This window comes from Scyliorhinus canicula, chromosome 10 (genome assembly GCF_902713615.1).
Source record: "Scyliorhinus canicula chromosome 10, sScyCan1.1, whole genome shotgun sequence".
NCBI lineage: Eukaryota > Metazoa > Chordata > Chondrichthyes > Carcharhiniformes > Scyliorhinidae > Scyliorhinus > Scyliorhinus canicula.
The window spans coordinates 139929978-139948468 of NC_052155.1; the positions used below are offsets into that span (position 1 = coordinate 139929978).

The following is an 18491-nucleotide window of genomic DNA, read 5'->3' on the forward strand; positions in this document are numbered from 1 at the left end:
AGCAGCTCCAAGCTCCCAACAACCTCTGTGTTAAAAAAAACATCTCCTTTAAGCCTTGCCCCTCGAATCTTAAACTTATGTCCCTAGTAATCGACTCTTCCACCTTAGGAAAAAGCTTCTGACTATCCATTCTGTCCATGCCCCTCATAATCTTGTAGACCTCTATCAGGTCCCCCTCAACCTCCGTCATTCCAGTGACAACAAACCAAGTTTCTCCAACCACTCCTCATAGCTAATGCCCTTCGTACCAGGCAGCATGCTGGTAAATCCCTCTCCAAAGCCTTCACATCGTTCTGGTAGTGTGAAGACCAGAATTGAACACGATACTCCAAGTGTGGCTGAACTAAGGTTCTAGAAAGTTGCGACATGACTTGGCAATTTTTAAACTCAACACCCCGGCCAATGAAGGCAGGCAGGCATGCTGTATGCCTTCTTGACTACCTTCTCCACCTGCATTGCCATTTTCAGTGACCTGTGTACATGTACCCCAGATCCCTCTGCCCATCAATACTCTTAAGGGTTCTGCATTTACTGTATATTTCCCATCTGTATTAGACCTTCCAAAATGCATTTCCTCACATTTGTCCGGATTAAACTCCATCTGCCATCTCTCCGCCCAAGTCTCCAACTGATCTATATCCTGCTGTATCCTCTGACAGTCCTCATCGCTATCCGCAATTCCACCAACCTTTGTGTCGTCCACAAACTTACTAATCAAACCAGTTATGTTTTCCTCCAAATCATTTAAATATATTGCAAACAATAACGGTCCCAGCACTGATCACTGAGGAACGCCACAAATCACAGCCCTCCATTCAGAAACGCACCCTTCCACTGCTACCCTATCTATGACTGAGCCAGTTCTGTATCCATCTTGTCAGCTCACCTCTGATCCCGTGCGACCAGTCAGCAATGAGGGACCTTGTCAAAGGCCTTACTGAAGTCCATGCAGACAACATCCACTGCCCTACCCTCATCACTCATCTTTGTCACTTCCTCGAAAAACTCAATCAAGTTCGTGAGACACGTCTTCCCCTTCACAAAACCATGTTGCCTCTTGCTAATATGTCCATTTATTTCCAAGTGGGAGTAATTCCTGTCTTGAAGAATCCTCTCCAATAATTTCCCTACTACTGACATAAGGCTCAGCGGCCTGTAATTACCTGGACTATCTTTGTTACCCTTCTTAAACAAAGGAACAACACTGGCTATTCTCTCATCCTCCGGGATCTCCTCGCATAATCACCGAATTGTACTTGCAATACCATTGGAGTAGATTGTTTTCTCATTACCAGGGTGTAGGCTGGAATTGAACCTGGGCCCCTCGAGCTATGAGGCAGCAGTGCTAACCACTGTGCCACCATGCCACCCACCCACAAGTTCACAGACCAACATGAGGCTATTTAGAAAAGGCAGAGAGTATTATTTTAAATATTAGCTGTTGTCTGATATTGATTTGCGCCTGGTAATCAGAGGAAGCACAGAGCAGGGATTTATCATAGCCTCAGAGAAAGCAACCACGGATGAGGAATTCACTCCCTGATTCTCCTTGCACAATTACTGAATCGCACGCACTACTATTGGGGTAGATCATTTTCTCATTCCCTACCAGGGTGTAGGTAAATACTATTTAGAGGTAGAGTGCTGAGGGAGAAAAATATCTAAAAAAGGATAATAAGTAAGAGAAGAGGTTGACTTGCCCAGTATTGGTACAGGGCAACACAGAGAAACTGCCAGAACATAAAACAGGAACCAGAGTGCCAACTATTCAATGAAATAATACCTCAAGTTGATCCAGCCTTGTTGACATGCCCTCGGGTACACTCTGCTGCCACACCTCCTCAAACTCGGATAGATTGAATTTTACAGCTTTCCTCAGCAGCATTAACGCATTGGATTTACATACTTCATCCTCATTCAGCGCATAAAAGACTTCCCCTGCTGAAAACAGAGGACAGCACTTTGGTAAGTTACGAACATGTATTTCAACAGAGTCCACAAACAGATACAAAATAGATAGGCTCACCATCCTGGCTATCCATAGGTGGCGGAATTCTCCACTTCCCGCCACCAGCAGTAAGAATTGTGACTGGGCAGAGAATAGTGCACAATGGAAACATAGCAATTTGGTTTGTTCCTCGTGCCGACTCCAACACCACGCAGTCCTCATTATCGAAGCTTGCAGACTGCACTTGTGGGATCTTGCAAAACCATCATTTACATGGATTTAAATTTCATGAGCGGATTGGGCACTTAATGCTCCATCCCTCTTGGGCAGAGGAAGGAGCTGCCTTCTGAAAGCTCGTGATTCGAAACAAACCTGTTGGACTTTATCCTGGTGTTGTCAGACTTCTTACTGTGCATATGTGCTGAACAGTGAAAGCAACATGCTATGGACAGAGATAACTGATCCCGTAGCCAATATATCAGATTAATGCTCCACAATTCTGTCATAGTCAGTTACGAATGGTGTTGAACATCCTTTGTTCCAAAGCAGGAAAGCCAGAAAAGGAAACAGGAGAAGACTTCCGCGTGGACAGTTGCGCAGTAGTATTTTTTTTATAAATTGAAAGTACCCAATTCTTTTTTTTGAATTAAGGGATCAATTTAGTGTGGTCAATCCACCTAACCTGCACATCTTTGGGGTGTGGGGGCGAAACCCACGCAGACATGGGGAGCATGTGCAAACTCCAACTTGATCGAACTTGGGTCCTCGTCACCGTGAGGCAGCAGTACTAACCACTGTGTTGCCCTGTTGCATAGTAGTATTGATGGAGCTATAAACCTACTCTCAAAGAACAACGCAAATATAAATTTCAGTCCGAACATACCAGCAGCAATGACATTAAAAGGTTTGGTAATGAGGTATACAATTCAGGGAAGTGCTATGTTTGATTCTTGGTCTTCATTGAGTTAGCACATTTCAACCAGGACAGCAGAGGGCACTAAACTGCTGGTTTAGTGGCGATAAGGGGCTGGTTTAGCACAGTGGGCTAAACAGCCGACTTGTAATACAGAACAGTGCCAGCAGCACGGGTTCAATTCCCGTACCGGCCTCCCCGAACACACCAGAATGTGGCGACTAGGGGCTTTTCACAGTAACTTCATTAAAGCCTACTTGTGACAAGAAGCGATTATAATTATTATTCTTAAACATTTCCATCAGCAGTTTCAGGAAACTGACCATCCAAACTTGAACTGACAGATGCAGCTGGTGGGTCAAGCAGAGTTATAGTCAAGCATCGCATCCTCTATGGTCTAATACTCTATGGTGAATGCAAGTTGGGCATGCACCATCTTGGCCCAAAGTAGCTGTCCAATGAATCATTGACTTTTAAGTCAATGTATTTAGAAGAGGCAAGTTACCAGATAGAAATTTTAAAAATAGATATTAATTCATCTCATGTAAGAGAAAAGGCTAAAATAATAAATTCTGTTTGATCTGACTTAACTTATACACAACAGTAAAGTTCAATTTTAAGAGTTGAAATAGCGTTAAGTGAGTCCTGTGAAGCTTACCTTCATTTGTGTATTGTTTGCCATAACAATTAAGACAATGTTCAATCATTTCCCTAAAGGGACAAGGCACAAGTGCATAGTTTAATATACTAAACAGATTGGCAATAGAACTGATATCAGCAACTGGAAAATAAATAACAGTGTAAATCAAGTTGAGCAAGAAAGGGACTGAAATTATTTTTGTGCTGTGAACGGAGGTTATTATTCACAGAAGAACGCTGGTAAAATAGCTCCTTCAACTTAAAGGTGGATAAATTACTGGAATATGATTTCTATCTGAGGGTCCGAAGGGAAGTTAAGAGATGTATATAAATGTACTAAAAGCATTTCATCAGGTATAAGATAAAGGGTGTATGGCAAAAATAACAATGCATGAAATGAATGAATCTATGCTATGAAGTGAGTTTCAAATTATTAGGCCATTGCTTTGTGCCTGTAGCACTCGAGACGTGTCGACTTCAGTCATGATGTCTGAGCAGGAACCTATCATTCACTCAGATGGGAAGCAAAATTCACAAGAGAACAGTCATCCCAGACAGGCCTGCCTCGGGGTGAAAAATAATTCCAGCTTCTGGAAGGAGAAAGCAGATAAACATTTTAATCATTTTTATATTTTAATTCTCTCTTGTGATGTGGACATCACTGGTAAGGGAGTGATGGACATTTATTGCCCATCAATAATACAACTGAGTGGCTTGTCAGGCCATTTCAGTTAGTTAAGCGTCAATCACTTTGTTGTGGGTCGACTGACTTCCTCTCCTCAAGGACTTGAGTGCACCAGATGGGTTTTTAAATGACAATCCAGTATGTTGATGATCCTTATTTATGAGACTTGTATTTTATTGCAGATTTACTGAGTGAAAATTCTCTTCAGCTGCCGTGGGAGGATTTGAACTCTTGCCCCTGAAAATTGAGTCCAGGCCTCGGGATTACTAATCCTGTAACACTAACACTGTGCTACTGCCCCCCTTGGATTGGATTGGATTTGTTTATTGTCACGTGTACCGAGGTACAGTGAAAAGTATTTTTCTGCAAGCAGCTCAACAGATCATTCAGTACATGGGAGAAAAGGGAATTAAACAAAATTCAAGAAAATACATGAGAATACATAATAGGGCAACACAAGATATACAATGTAACTACATATGCCTTGAAACAGTTAAGAGAGTTTCAGTGAGTTCCGTCTATAACTTGGAGCAAGCACAATCGGCCATATCTCCCAGTCACTTGCAGCAATTGCTGCTCATGGTTGAGCATTTTTATTCCAACAAGATGTTAAAATTATTCAACTTAACAAATAGTATGAGGTCTGGACAAAATCATGCCCCCCCCCCCCCCCCCCCCCCCGGATCGAACCTGGGATCTCGGCGCCTTGATGCAGCAGTGCTAACCACTGTGCCATCGTGCTGCCCGTAAGTTGATAATATATAAAAATGTAACATAAATTCTGTGAATGTCTCATCGACTGTCTCATCAAACTAAAAGTCTCTTTTTAAAATTTTACTCTTCTATCAAGTTTTTAGTTTTGCAAACTTATCCGTCCACATTTATATTGGCATGGCCACCTTACCATGAACAAAATAATGCATGATCTGATGGAGTTTGTAAAATATCATTCAATTAACTTTAAAAAAAATTAATTTAGAGTACCCAATTATTATTTTTTTCTAATTAAGGGGCAATTTAGCATGTCCAATCCACCTCACCTGCGCATCTTTGGGTTGTGGGGGTGAAACCCACGCAGCTATGGGGAGAATGTGTCCATTCAATTAACTTACTAGGTATCAACAAAACCATTGGAATAGACATGGGGCTGGATTCTCCACAGCCCACGCCTTAATCGTGGCTGGCGCCGGGGCGGAGAATCCAGTTTGATGACGTTATCGGGTTCGGTGCCAGTCCGGCAATTCTCCGGGCACCAAAAATCGGCGCCACCGTGGAGTACGCTGCGCCACCGGGGGTCATTCAAAAGAGACCCGGTCAGCAAACCTCCGCTCCTGACCGGCCGAAAACCTCCGCTCCTGACCGGCCGAGTTCCCGATGGCATGGAACTAACCACCTATTGCCGGTCGGGATACAGTCTGCAGCTGCCCTGGCCTGAGGGGGCGGATCGGACACCAGAGGGGGCCTTATAGGTTTGAGGTTCGGGCACGCGGCCGATCTGGGGTCTCGTTCTTCGGTGTGGCTCCGCGGTCCGAGTCCATCACGGAGCATGGTGCGGCCGCTGGAGGTCGCCACCGTGCGCATGTGCGGCCTCTGACCCAGAAGTGTGGGGGCCCGTATCTGTAGCAAAAGCTGAGCTTCACTCCGGGTCCCTGCTGGCCCCCTGCAGGGCTTTGAATTGGTCTGACTTTTTTCACGGAATTACGAAGTAAAACTCCACTGTTCTTATGCCAGCGTGGGAACATAGTCTCATTTTGGGAGAATCCAGCCCCTGGAGTCCAATATGATAGACATGTTTGTATTGCACAAAAACATTTTATAAAGCTACCAGATAAAAAATACTTCTTACTACTGTAAAAATGTCCACTGCAACAGCACGTATTTCTTTTAAAATTGCTTCATTTAGGCAAAATAAAATAAGTTATATTTGGCTAATTATCTTTCCTCTATTTCTCCTCCAGAGGGTGATAACTGGCTATAAACAACACTGTATAATTCCTGACACTTTATTCACCTTTGAGAATTTTGGGCTTCCATTACATCAATATCTTTTTCCTCCCTCTTCTTGTGAAACCAACAGTTCCATGGACACCAGTAACTCTCAGATGCCCAATCCTGTCCTCACTGATATCTTCAAACATGCACTTGTCATCTCAAAACATACAAGGATCATTGCATAAATCAGAATCATTTTCCTCCTCCCGAGACTGGAACAATCTTGAAATTCGGCATTTCCACATAGACTCAATTTTTGCAGATGCACCAATTTTTACAGATGCACCTTAAAAAGCATCTTATCTGGCTGCATCACAGCTTGATATGGCAACTGCTCGGCCCAAGGCCGTAAGAAACTAGAGTCATGAACACAGCCCAGTCCGTCACACAAACCTGCCTCCCATCCATTGACTCTGTCTACACCACCCACTGCCTTGGGAAAGCGGGCAGCATAATTAATCTATACCCTGGAACTTCCAACAACCATTCCTGTCCTTGTTCTAACCATGTCTCCGTAATGGCCACAACATCGTAGTCCCAGATACCAATCCACGCTCCAAGTTATTCTGGATGCTCCTTGCATTAAAGTAGACACACTTCAACCCACATTCCTGTCTGCCGGTGAACTCCTGTGACCTTGATACCCTCCTCAGTACCTCACTACTCTCTGATGTGTTAAGAATAAATACTTGTTACAACCATACACTCATGTTCTATACACTCTTCATGATCAGGGGAGCCACAGAACACAACAGTTACCATATACATCTCTGATAGGCTCTCCCTTTCTTAGTTATTCTTATTCTCTTGCTCTTAATTTATTGGTAGGATTTTAAAAATTTATTTCAGCTACAATATTTTTTTCGTTTTCTCTCTTGGCTTTCCTAACTTCCATTTTTACTTTGCCCCTGTACTTTCTATACTCCTCCAGGCTTTCCACAGTATTCAGTCTTTTGTGACTGTCGTAAGCTTTCTTCTTCTGCTTTATCTTGGCCTGCATAGAACATAGAACATAGAACAGTACAGCACAGAACAGGCCCTTCGGCCCTCAATGTTGTGCCGAGCCATGATCACCCTACTCAAACCCACGTATCCACCCTATACCCGTAACCCAACAACCCCCCCTTAACCTTACTTTTATTAGGACACTACGGGCAATTTAGCATGGCCAATCCACCTAACCCGCACATCTTTGGACTGTGGGAGGAAACCGGAGCACCCGGAGGAAACCCACGCACACAGGGGGAGGACGTGCAGACTCCACACAGACAGTGACCCAGCCGGGAATCGAACCTGGGACCCTGGAGCTGTGAAGCATTTATGCTAACCACCATGCTACCCTGCTGCCCTGCATGCTTCTGGATAAAGAGGGGACTCTAGATCTGGTGGTACAACCCTTTCCTCTTTGTAGGGACATGTCTCCACTGTGCTGTAGAATCTCACCTTTGAATGCCTCCCTCTGATTTAACAGTTTTTCCTTCTAATGGTTGTTTCCAGGCTACTCTCGCCAGCTCACCTCTCAACTTTGGAAAATTTGTCTTCCCCCAGTCGATGTTATCAGCCATGACCAATGGGTTATTTGCACCGTGTCACTCACCTTGGTTCAAGAAGCTCCAGTTCTTGTAGACAAATAGTTAGAGGAATTTTGCTGAAAGACCAAGACTCGGAGTCAACCAACTGAGTCACATGGTTTAGGAGCTTCATTTCATAATCAAATTCCAGAATTCTCCAGTAGCCTAGTTTGTGGAAGAAAGTGGAGGGGTATTGTAAAAACAGATGATTCCTCACTGAAGGCAAAAATGTACAGCTTGCTGTTTAATTTTGACAGATTTCCGAGCTGATTATCAGCCCATTGAACCATGTTTAATGCTTCTTCCATGACCAACAAGACCTGGTGTGGACTCAAAGGCTTCTGGTCCAGAGGTAAGGGTCGCTACCCACTGTGCCACAAGACCTCCCCCTATTTTAGTTAAAACTCTGTGGTTAATATTTTGGCTTGCTAGCAGTAGCAGACACCATTCCAGTCAGTGCAAGCTGCCTCTTTTGGAGGACATGAGGCACATAGCAGGCGTACAGCCTTTTCAGGAAAAAATAAGTCACCAATCCCCGGAACTATTCCAATAGTGATGAACATTTGCCGATAAACCTAATAGCTCAGATGTCATAAACAAATAGAGCAAAGTTTAAGCAGTGAATAAAACTTACCTAATTTTTCGGATTACGGTCCCTTAAAATTATGCAAAGAATGTCACATCAAATATATTCATTTAAAGAAGAAATCAGTCATCACCTGACACAACGAGTTATAGCCAACAAGTAGCTTCTGGGTCCTTGGTATGCAGAAGCATTATAACAATCTTTGCCAATATGATCAGTGAAGAATTATATTGGGCGAAATTCTCCCCTACCCGGCGGGGCAGGGGGTCCCGGCGTAGCGGAGTGGCGCCAACCACTCCGGTGTCGGGCCTCCCCAAAGGTGCGGAATTCTCCGCACCTTTAGGGGCTAGGCCCGAGCCGGAGTGGCTCCCGCTCCGCCGACTGGCGCCAACGGCGTCGGGGCTGGCCGAAAGGCCTTCGGCGGTCAGCGTGAGTCCGCGCATGCGCCAGAGCATCAGCGGCGGCGGACGTCACCACTGGCGCATGCGCGGTGGAGGGGGCCTCTTCCGCCTCCGCCATGGTGGAGGCCGTGGCGGCGGCAGAAGAAAAAGAGTGCCCCCACGGCACTGGCCCGCCCGCCGATCGGTGGGCCCCAATCGCGGGCCAGGCCACCGTGGGGGCATCCCCCTGAGTCCGATCGCCCCGCACCCCCTCCCAGGACCCCGCTCGTGCTGCCACTCCCGCCGGCACAGAGGTGGTTTAAACCACGTCGTCGGGAGAGGCCTGACAGCGGCGGGACTTCGGCCCATCGCGGGCCGGAGAATCGCCGTGGGGGGGCCCGCTGATCGGCACGGAGGGCACGCCAATCGGCAGGGCACGATTCCCGCTCCCGCTGATTCCCGGGTGGCGGAGAATTCCGGCCACGGCGGGGACAGGATTTACACCGGCCCCAGGCGATTCACTGACCCTGCGGGGGTCGGAGAATTCCGCCCATTGTTACTTCACTAACAGAAGCACGTAACCGGGATTTGTTCACACGTTATTCTGTGTTAAATTATAAATTCATGTCACATGCTGTGACCAAACAACTTAAGGTTAATATTTCTGTTAGGCAGGATTTAGGCTTCATCACTGAATACACAGGGAGAGTTAACTGACCTCAAAGCACGATTGCCAAGCTCAGTTTAACAACACAATTTGATCTTCGAGACACATTCCACTGAGCTATTGGTTTCCCAGTTTTGACGCCTCAATCAGTCCCATCGAGAAGTTAGCAACTCATACTTGGGCACAGATCCATTAAAAAAAAGAACAACTTCCCATTTGGGCATTTTCTAGTAAACATGATCTGGTTATTCTACTCTGAGGAATATGAACAACACAGTCAATAACATTCTGGTTTTCATCCAAACAATGCATTGTCGAGCAGCAATCACCGGACGGTGAGCAGAAGAGGTCTCCTTGGCTAATGTTTCATCTTGCACCACAAATCACCTTGACAACAGATTGGACCTTGGCAGTCTGGATGGCTTAGCAATGGAGCCACCTATGCTGCTCTTGATGCAATGGTCACACAGTGTGGTTGGTGTTAAGTGTTAGGATACCGGACCAAATCCCAACTTTCATTAGGACACCAGACAAGAACCACAAATAATTTTTCGATTTGTAGAACTGTGAGGAAAGGATAATTCATCCCAGGAGTAATGACTCTGACCAATAGGTAGGTATATTTTATGTTAATCAAACTTTAATTTAAACACAGAACTAACCCCATTAACATCAAAATAAATAGTTTTGCAATTATCAGTTAAACAGTTCTTAAATAAAGTGAACTTGAACGTACTACCTGCACCTGCCACTAATTCCAATTAAGCAAGCCAATAAAGTTCAAATGCCACTTCAAAATAATGTTAACAAAACAGGTTACTTGCTTCGCTGTGTAGCCCCTTGGAGAGAGGTCTTTTCAAGAGCAGATCCAGTATAATTCTGCTCAATTTAACAACATTTGGCAAAACTACTGTTCAACTTAAAAACCTATAACAGACTGCAAAACTACAAAAACTGCAAAAATACCTGTTGTCAAGGTGACTTGTGGTGCAAGAAGAAACATTAGCCAAGGCCACCCTGCAAAACTACAGAGAGACTTGGCTTCTCCCATCAATTACATCATCAGTATCCCACTAAGTTCCATGCCCTGCTCTGCTAGAACTAAATACAATTCCTCATAATTTATCTATACTCCAGGGAATCTCCAGCAATTAAAACACCATTTGTCCTTTAACTGTAACCAAGTAAATGGTTGGAATGAATGATTATCTCACCTTTTATGACTCTTTAATTACAGCTTTAGAAGACACACAGCTTGTATGTATTTTAAACCAGGATTTTAATAACATTACAGCAACAGAATAAAAAATATAATGTATAACAATTTCTATATTCATCACACAAGGCCCACAGCCTTTGCTGTGTCCCGCCGACTCAGCCACTGCTTAATGTTTCTTAGACTGAAATAAATTGAAGCTATGACCGTAGGAATCTGCGACCTTCTGGTATTTAAATCCGAGTTATATACCCTGTTAATCCATGAGCTGTGAAGAGGGTGTGGTATATTGTATTTAAAGTGCTGAGTTAGAGATACAAAGATTGAATTTCTAGATATTTCTTCCACTCATCCTACATAATCTTGATACAAAATCAGTTAACGCAGGAAAAAGAGCAGCAAAAATGGCATTTTGACATTTTTCGTGGCTCTGTGAAGTTATGTCAGGTGAACCTTAAGGTTAAGGAAGGGGGGGGGGGGGGTTGTTGGGGGTATAGGGTGGATACCTGGGTTTGAGTAGGGTGATCATGGCTCGGCACAACATCGAGGGCCGAAGGGCCTGTTCTGTGCTGTACTGTTCTATGAACCGGAGACCTTTGTGGAAATTCACCCCCAATGCATCATGCACCAATTTACCTTCAATCCTGCATGCATGTATCAGCTGTAACTGCTGCTTTATTTCCTGTTCACTGGCTTGAATGGTTTCCATTAAATCCTCCTTTGTATACTGAAGTGAAAAGGAAAAAAAGCAATACCAATCAAAAGACAAATGTATCAGATAATAAATTTACTAAATTATGATGAAACAAAATATTGAGGGAGGGCATGATCAAATCAAATGCATGGTTCCACAGGATGGGAGGATGCAGTTTTAATGACCTCAGTGGTTGGAATGATGCTGTGAAGTGGCACTGAGTGTGGCTCAACAATCAAAGACAGAATTATCCCACAGTTTACTTTCACTCTCCACTCAGTTGCCACCTGAAGTAACATTAACAAATCTTAAGAATGAATTACCTGCCCATCCAGGAAGCCAATGGTGGTCGTCCGATGCAGATATTCTTTGGGGGAAGGGAATGTTTGGAACAAAAGTTCACACCTTCAATAAGATTCTCCTCTCACAAGGGCCCACTTTCATAGTAACTTTGTTGTAAAAACCTATTAACGCAATTATTATTTTCCATGTTGCAGATATTCTTTGTCTTTGTGGAGATCTTCAAATAATGGAGCTTTGAAAGAAAGCCAATGCATTTAGAAAATGCCTCTCAGGAGGTCTCAAAGCCCAACCAACTCAATCTTTTAGATGTCTAATAATTGTTGCAATGTCGGAACTGTGGCAGTTAATTTGCATCCAGCAAGGTCTCAAAAAGCAATGTGATAATGGCCAGATCATCTGCTTTAGTTAGGTTGATTGAGGGATAAATATTGGCCAGGGTACCAGGCACCAAACCTCTTAAATTAGGCCATGGAATAATTTACATCCAGCAGGGGAAGCAGCCAGTGCCTCAGTTTAATGTTTTGTGCAAAAGACAGCACCTTTGGCAGTACAGCACTCCCTCAGTGCTGCACAGAGAGTGTCAGGCAAAATGTTTGTACTCAAGGGATGCAATTCTCCCATTTTGAGACTAAGTGGGGGGTGGCTCTGGCGGCGCCTTCCCCACTGGCCAGAATGGCAGAATCCTGCACAACATTCTGTGCTTGGAACTGAACCAATTATCCACAGGAGAGTTGCTCTCCAAATTGCCTGATAGGCGGGCAGCTGATACGTCCAACCATCATCAGCTGAAGGGTTCAAACGTCCCAGCGGCAAAGCACCAGTCCAGTACACTCACATCACTCTATCTAGCACATTGGTTTTCACCAGACCATGCAGGGTGTCAGCAACCTAGAGGGCAATTCAACCACTATTCCACCCCCCCCCCCCCCCCCCCCCCCCCGCCCCAAAAACACCTGTGAAGCACACATGCCCTACTTGGACCTCTACCCACCATATCTTGAGTCTTCAGGTATTCCCACCAAGTAAACTATGTGGAGTCCCTCTGGCCCCCTTGTGAGCTTTTCATGCAGCCTTGGCAGTGTCCAGCTTTCCTCCCCATGGTCTTCCCTTTGCCTTCCATCGTTCATCTTCTTCATCCACCTCTTTTCCTCTCCGCTTGCCATTGGGAGTCCTCATCCTTGCACTCCCTCCTTGCACATATTCTCCCATGTCTTTATCAGACCGTACACTCCACCCCCAGTCGAACTTCAGACATTTGTTGCAGTGGCTGCATGTGCCCAGAGAACAGTGCTGTCCAGCACGATGCTTGTCCATAAATACCAGCTCAACATGGAGATGGTGTTGTTACAATCCCAGTTGACATTATATCTGGATGGAAAGATCCCAGAATGGAGCGCTGACGCAAAAGACCATGGGCTGGATTCTCCGTCCCCAACGGCGAAATCGCATTCAGCGACGGGGCAGAGAATCCATTTCTGCGCACAGAATCAGGACCGGCGCCCATTTCCCTATTCCCGCCCCCCGAAAAGAGTACTCCGTGCCGGGTATCCACCGCCTCAGGCCATTGTCTGAGGGCCGTGCCGCGAATCTCCGTCCCTGACCGGCCGGATTCTCGACGGTGTGGTTCTAACATGGTCCTGCCGTTTGGGAACCTCGCGAAGCGGCTGCGGACTCAGTCCACGGCCGCCACAGTCGGGGAAGGGACGATCAGAGGGCAAGGGGGGCCTCATTCGGGACTGGGGGCTGTGTGTGCGGGTGGTCCTGGCCGGCGAGCAGCCGATGCAGGGCACATTTTCGACGGTCCAGGTCCGCGGGCTGAGTCCGCCATGGAGCACAGCGGGCCGCTGGAGGCCGCCGCCACACGCGTGCTCGGCCTCTGACCCGAAAGTACAGAGGTCCATATCGGTAGCTAGAGCTGCAAGCTCTATGACAGCTGCCTGCTAGCCTCCAGCAAGATGGTGAATCTGTGGCCTTTTGACGCCAATTTCCCTGGCGTAAAAGACAACAGTTTACACAATGGCATGGGGACATAGTCCCAAAAACAGAGAATCCAGCCCCATAACTTTTACTTTTTATTAAGAAATCAAGGAGAAACAGCGTCACAGGACCACTAAGTAGTTTTAACAAGAAATAATTATTGAACATGAAGTGACATGGTGTGCAGTGGTTAGCACTGCTGCCTCATGGTGCCGAGGACCCGTATTCGATCACAGTCTCCGGTCACTGTCCATGTGGGATTTGCACATTCTCCTGGTGTCTGCATGGGTCTCACCCCCACAACTCAAGATGTGCAGGGCAGGTGGATTGGCTACGCTAAATTGCCCCTTAATTGGAATAATTAAATTATTATATATATATTTTAATGATACAATACTCCTTTACTCTCCCTTTAGTTTAACAAATATACAGATTTTAAGGTTAACGAAGGCGACAAAGTATATCTTAGGCTATAATGGTCTCAGTAACGCACAGGCCCTTTAAACACACAAGCTGACCGTGGGCAGACACACTCCACTCTGAACCAAAGTAAATTTCTGTGGATTTCGCCTTAGAATCTCCCCCAGATGATTCTTATACCGTGAGCCACCTTGTCTCACAGAATGCCAGCTTCCACACGAGTGATTTCAAATTCCACCATCAAAAGTCATCCTTTCAAATCTTCTTTTAAGCAATGCTTTCCCTCAGCTGCTTCTATCAAAGGTTTTGCCTCCATAAGGATTCGCTTCCAGATTTTACACCTCTCCCGTCAGGTTTTCTTTTGCACAAACTCGGAGATCCAGTTACTGATTTTGACAATTATTTCAAATAATGTCTCACAAACTATAGTAATTTCTCACAAACCATAGCACTACTGCAGATCCAATGTCTATTCATCTCTGTGACTGTTCTGAACAGTGGATCTATTCTGGTTCCCAGTTTCTTCTGTTCCCTTAGTTTCAGACTTCTTGGAAACTTCTTTTCATTTCTGCCGTTGCCTTGACTAGCTGCTCTTCAGATTTCTGCACTTGTTCTGAACCATTACTCCATAGTATGGCCTTTCTTCTACCAAATTTGAGAGAGGTTCCCTCTCCAGCCTTAGAACATAGAACGATACAGCGCAGTACAGGCCCTTCGACCCTCGATGTTGCACCGACATGGGAAGTCCAAAAACTAAAGGCCATCTAACCTACACTATCCCATTATCATCTATATGCTTATCCAATAAACTTTTAAATGCCCTCAATGTTGGCGAGTTCACTACTGTTGCAGGTAGGGCACGCCACGGCCTCACCACTCTTTGCATAAAAAACCCACCTCTGACCTCTGTACTATATCTATTACCCCTTAATTTAAGGCTATGTCCCCTCGTGCTAGCCACCTCCATCCGCGGGAGAAGGTTCTCACTGTCCACCCTATCTAACCCTCTGATCATTTTGTATGCCTCTATTAAGTCACCTCTTAACCTTCTTCTCTCTAATGAAAACAACCTCAAGTCCATCAGCCTTTCCTCATAAGATTTTCCCTCCATACCAGGCAACATCCTGGTAAATCTCCTCTGCACCCGTTCCAAAGCTTCCACGTCCTTCCTATAATGAGGCGACCAGAACTGTACGCAATACTCCAAATGCGGCCGTACTAGAGTTTTGTACAACTGCAACATGACCTCATGGCTCCGGAACTCAATCCCTCTACCAATAAAGGCCAACACACCATAGGCCTTCTTCACAGCCCTATCAACCTGGGTGGCAACTTTCAGGGATCTATGTACATGGACACCGAGATCCCTCTGCTCATCCACACTACCAAGAATTTTACCATTAGCCAAATATTCCTCATTCCTGTTATTCTTTCCAAAGTGAATCACCTCACACTTCTCCACATTAAACTCCATTTGCCACCTCTCAGCCCAGCTCTGCAGCTTATCTATGTCCCTCTGTAACCTGCAACATCCTTCCGCACTGTCTACAACTCCACCGACTTTAGTGTCGTCTGCAAATTTACTCACCCATCCTTCTGCGCCCTCCTCTAGGTCATTTATAAAAATGACAAACAGCAACGGCCCCAGAACAGATCCTTGTGGTACGCCACTCGTAACTGAACTCCATTCTGAACATTTCCCATCAACCACCACTCTCTGTCTTCTTTCAACTAGCCAATTTCTGATCCACATCTCTAAATCACCCTCAATCCCCAGCCTCCGTATTTTCTGCAATAGCCGACCGTGGGGAACCTTATCAAACGCTTTACTGAAATCCATATACACCACATCAACTGCTCTACCCTCGTCTACCTGTTCAGTCACCTTCTCAAAGAACTCGATAAGGTTTGTGAGGCATGACCTACCTTCTAAACCAATTGCTTCTATAAGGGCTGTGAGAGCTACCTTCCCTCACACTACCCATCTTTAACTGCCAATGAATCCAACTAAAACTAAACTCAAAAAGCATTCCTACGGAAAAGGGGTCCCAAGTTGCTTGGCAATGACTTTTACTTCCCCAAACTTATTTAATTTTCCTGTTGTAACCTTTCTGAGCACAACAGAAGATATTTTGAATTGTCACCAATCCCCCACAGATACAAACACCGTTGGCCAGCATCAATCTCCAGCCTGAATTTAACTATAAGTTTATTCTTCCTGACACAGAATCACTAAATAAAACCCACTTAAAACTACACCTCATTTCTAATATTTATCAATACAAATATATATCTCATAAAACTATCTTCGTTTTCCTGACAATATGCAGCGCATCAGGAGCAGCGCAATGGCAGAAAGTCTTTGTTACGCTCACCTTGAAGTCTTTTGCGAATTGAGGATCACCTTGTGCACCCGACTCATTATTGATTGGGATTCAGATCAATGTAACTTCACGCTGCACAAGCAAGATTGGAAGGCCTGACGGGACACCAGCAGGCAGCAGTTTTAATGAGCATTCTCGGAATGCAAATGGTGTTCACCACTCCAGCCAGCAGGAACATAGAACATACAGTGCAGAAGGAAGCCATTCGGCCCATCGAGTCTGCACCGACCCACTTAAGCCCTCATTTCAACCCTATCCCCTTAACCCAATAACCCCTCCTAACCTTTTTGGACACTAAGCGCAATTTAGCATGGCCAATCCACCTAACCTGCACGTCTTTGGACTGTGGGAGGAAACCAGAGCACCAGGAGGAAACCCACGCACACACGGGGAGAACGTGCAGACTCAGCACAGTGACCCAGTGGGGAATTGAACCTGGGACCCTGGCGCTGTGAAGCCACAGTGCTAACCCCTATGCTACCGTGCTGCCCATAAGGCCGACCTGTCACCAGGAGAATTGCAACGTTATTTTACGACAGCACGTTTCTGACTTTTTCCACTCCTAGATTCTCCACACCTGCCCGTCGCCTAATCTGCCAGGGGAGGGATGGGAATATTCCGGCCATGGAGTGGGATCTAACTGCGTGGTCTTCTGACTCAGAGATGGGAGTCTACCAACTGAACCACAAGTTTACCCTTTATGATTCAGCAAGTTTGTCCCTCTGTGCAGCTGGACCAGAAGAATCCCACAATTAAAGCATGGTCTGTAATGAGTTAGCTGTTGCTCTCAGCATCGCTGGTTTGAGAGATGCACAAAATCAACAAGAAATTCTAGTTTAAAATCCAGAGTTAAAATACATTCGTGTTAATATCAGGGTCCAATAAGTAATAACCAGACATGAAAAATACCTTTGGATAAGTTGAATTTCTTTCTTTCACACTGGAAGGCCCCTCATATTGGTTTTCCATGAGAAGTTTCTTTAACTTCTTCAGTTTGGGCCGAGATCTTTTCAACTCCCAGTAGCTTTTTGCAAAACCATAAATCTGCAAAAGTCAAAGGACGTTTAAGTAACCCAAACACCACTGCGGCATTGGAAATATAAAATAATGGCTGGTTGAAGATGAATTATGAAGATAGGCAATCTCAGTCTGGGGTTGAAGGCAATTTGTCACATTTCTGAAACTTGTTTGAACCACTGACACTTGGAATAAAATCTCAGACAATTTTGATTTGATTTTGTACGCAGCCTGTCTGCTTTTTACTGTTCTATTTACACAAAAAAATGCCTCCACAGCCAAGTATTTTGGCAGGGTGGGCTAGACCTCTGGGGTCTAACGGTCTTCTGGGATATTCCTGGGCCCCAAAAACCTTCTCCCCTGTCAGATTTGCCACCCTTCTTTCGCCCTCCTGTATTCTGCTGGACCAATCCTTTGTTTCTATACTTCCCTCATTTAAATCTTGCACTGCAATCACTGTTGTTACTTCATCACCTCTGCCATCTCACAAACATTCCTTCCCTGTCCCTTTACCTGTTTAAAACCTGTTTGTATGTAATTTTTTTCAGTCCCGCAAAATGCATGTGACCTAAATGCTAACTGCTTCTCTCTCCATGGATGCTACTTGACTCGTTGAGTATTTTGACATTCTTTGTTTTTACTTCAGGTTTCCAGCATCTGCAGTATTTTTTTTCACTTAATCTGTCCTGTCCCTTTACAATTTTAAACATCTCTTTTAAACCACCCTAAGATTTCCTCTGTTCCTCAATTGATCAAGTCTGTCATTGTATTGGTATTTCACATTCCAAGCAGTAACCAAGTGATTCTAAGCAGTACCGTCTTAACTACCCCCTCATCCTTCCTACAACATGGAGCCTAGAACTCCAAGCTTGGTCTTAGTAAGGACTTATAGACTTCCCATACATCGGGAAATATTTATTCTATACTTTTTGCGGTGTATCCCATTAATTTTCTTTATGGCTTAGCCATTTGAGGTGCTGCTTTCAATTATCTTGTGAACACCAAAATACCTGGAAGGCATTCCATCATCAATGGAGCTCAAGTATGCACTACTCACTTGGATAGATGTTGTCGCAAAACTCAAAAAAACATCCAAGAC

At 44.9% G+C, this 18491-nt stretch overlaps 1 protein-coding gene across 3 annotated transcripts in view; it reads right to left on the bottom strand.

The window, feature by feature from the left end:
• Window positions 1–18491, bottom strand: part of dscc1 (DNA replication and sister chromatid cohesion 1) — a 67683-nt gene that overhangs the window by 20458 nt on the left and 28734 nt on the right. For 2 of the 3 annotated variants that reach the window (XM_038809793.1, XM_038809795.1), the window contains exons 3-7: window positions 17285–17419; window positions 11234–11324; window positions 7775–7913; window positions 3520–3572; window positions 1784–1941 (exon numbers count right to left, since the gene is read on the bottom strand). In XM_038809793.1, the coding sequence (XP_038665721.1) occupies window positions 1784–1941; window positions 3520–3572; window positions 7775–7913; window positions 11234–11324; window positions 17285–17419 (576 nt within the window). The remainder of the gene's footprint in view (window positions 1–1783; window positions 1942–3519; window positions 3573–7774; window positions 7914–11233; window positions 11325–17284; window positions 17420–18491) is intronic. The other variant, XM_038809794.1, reaches the window with a different exon arrangement.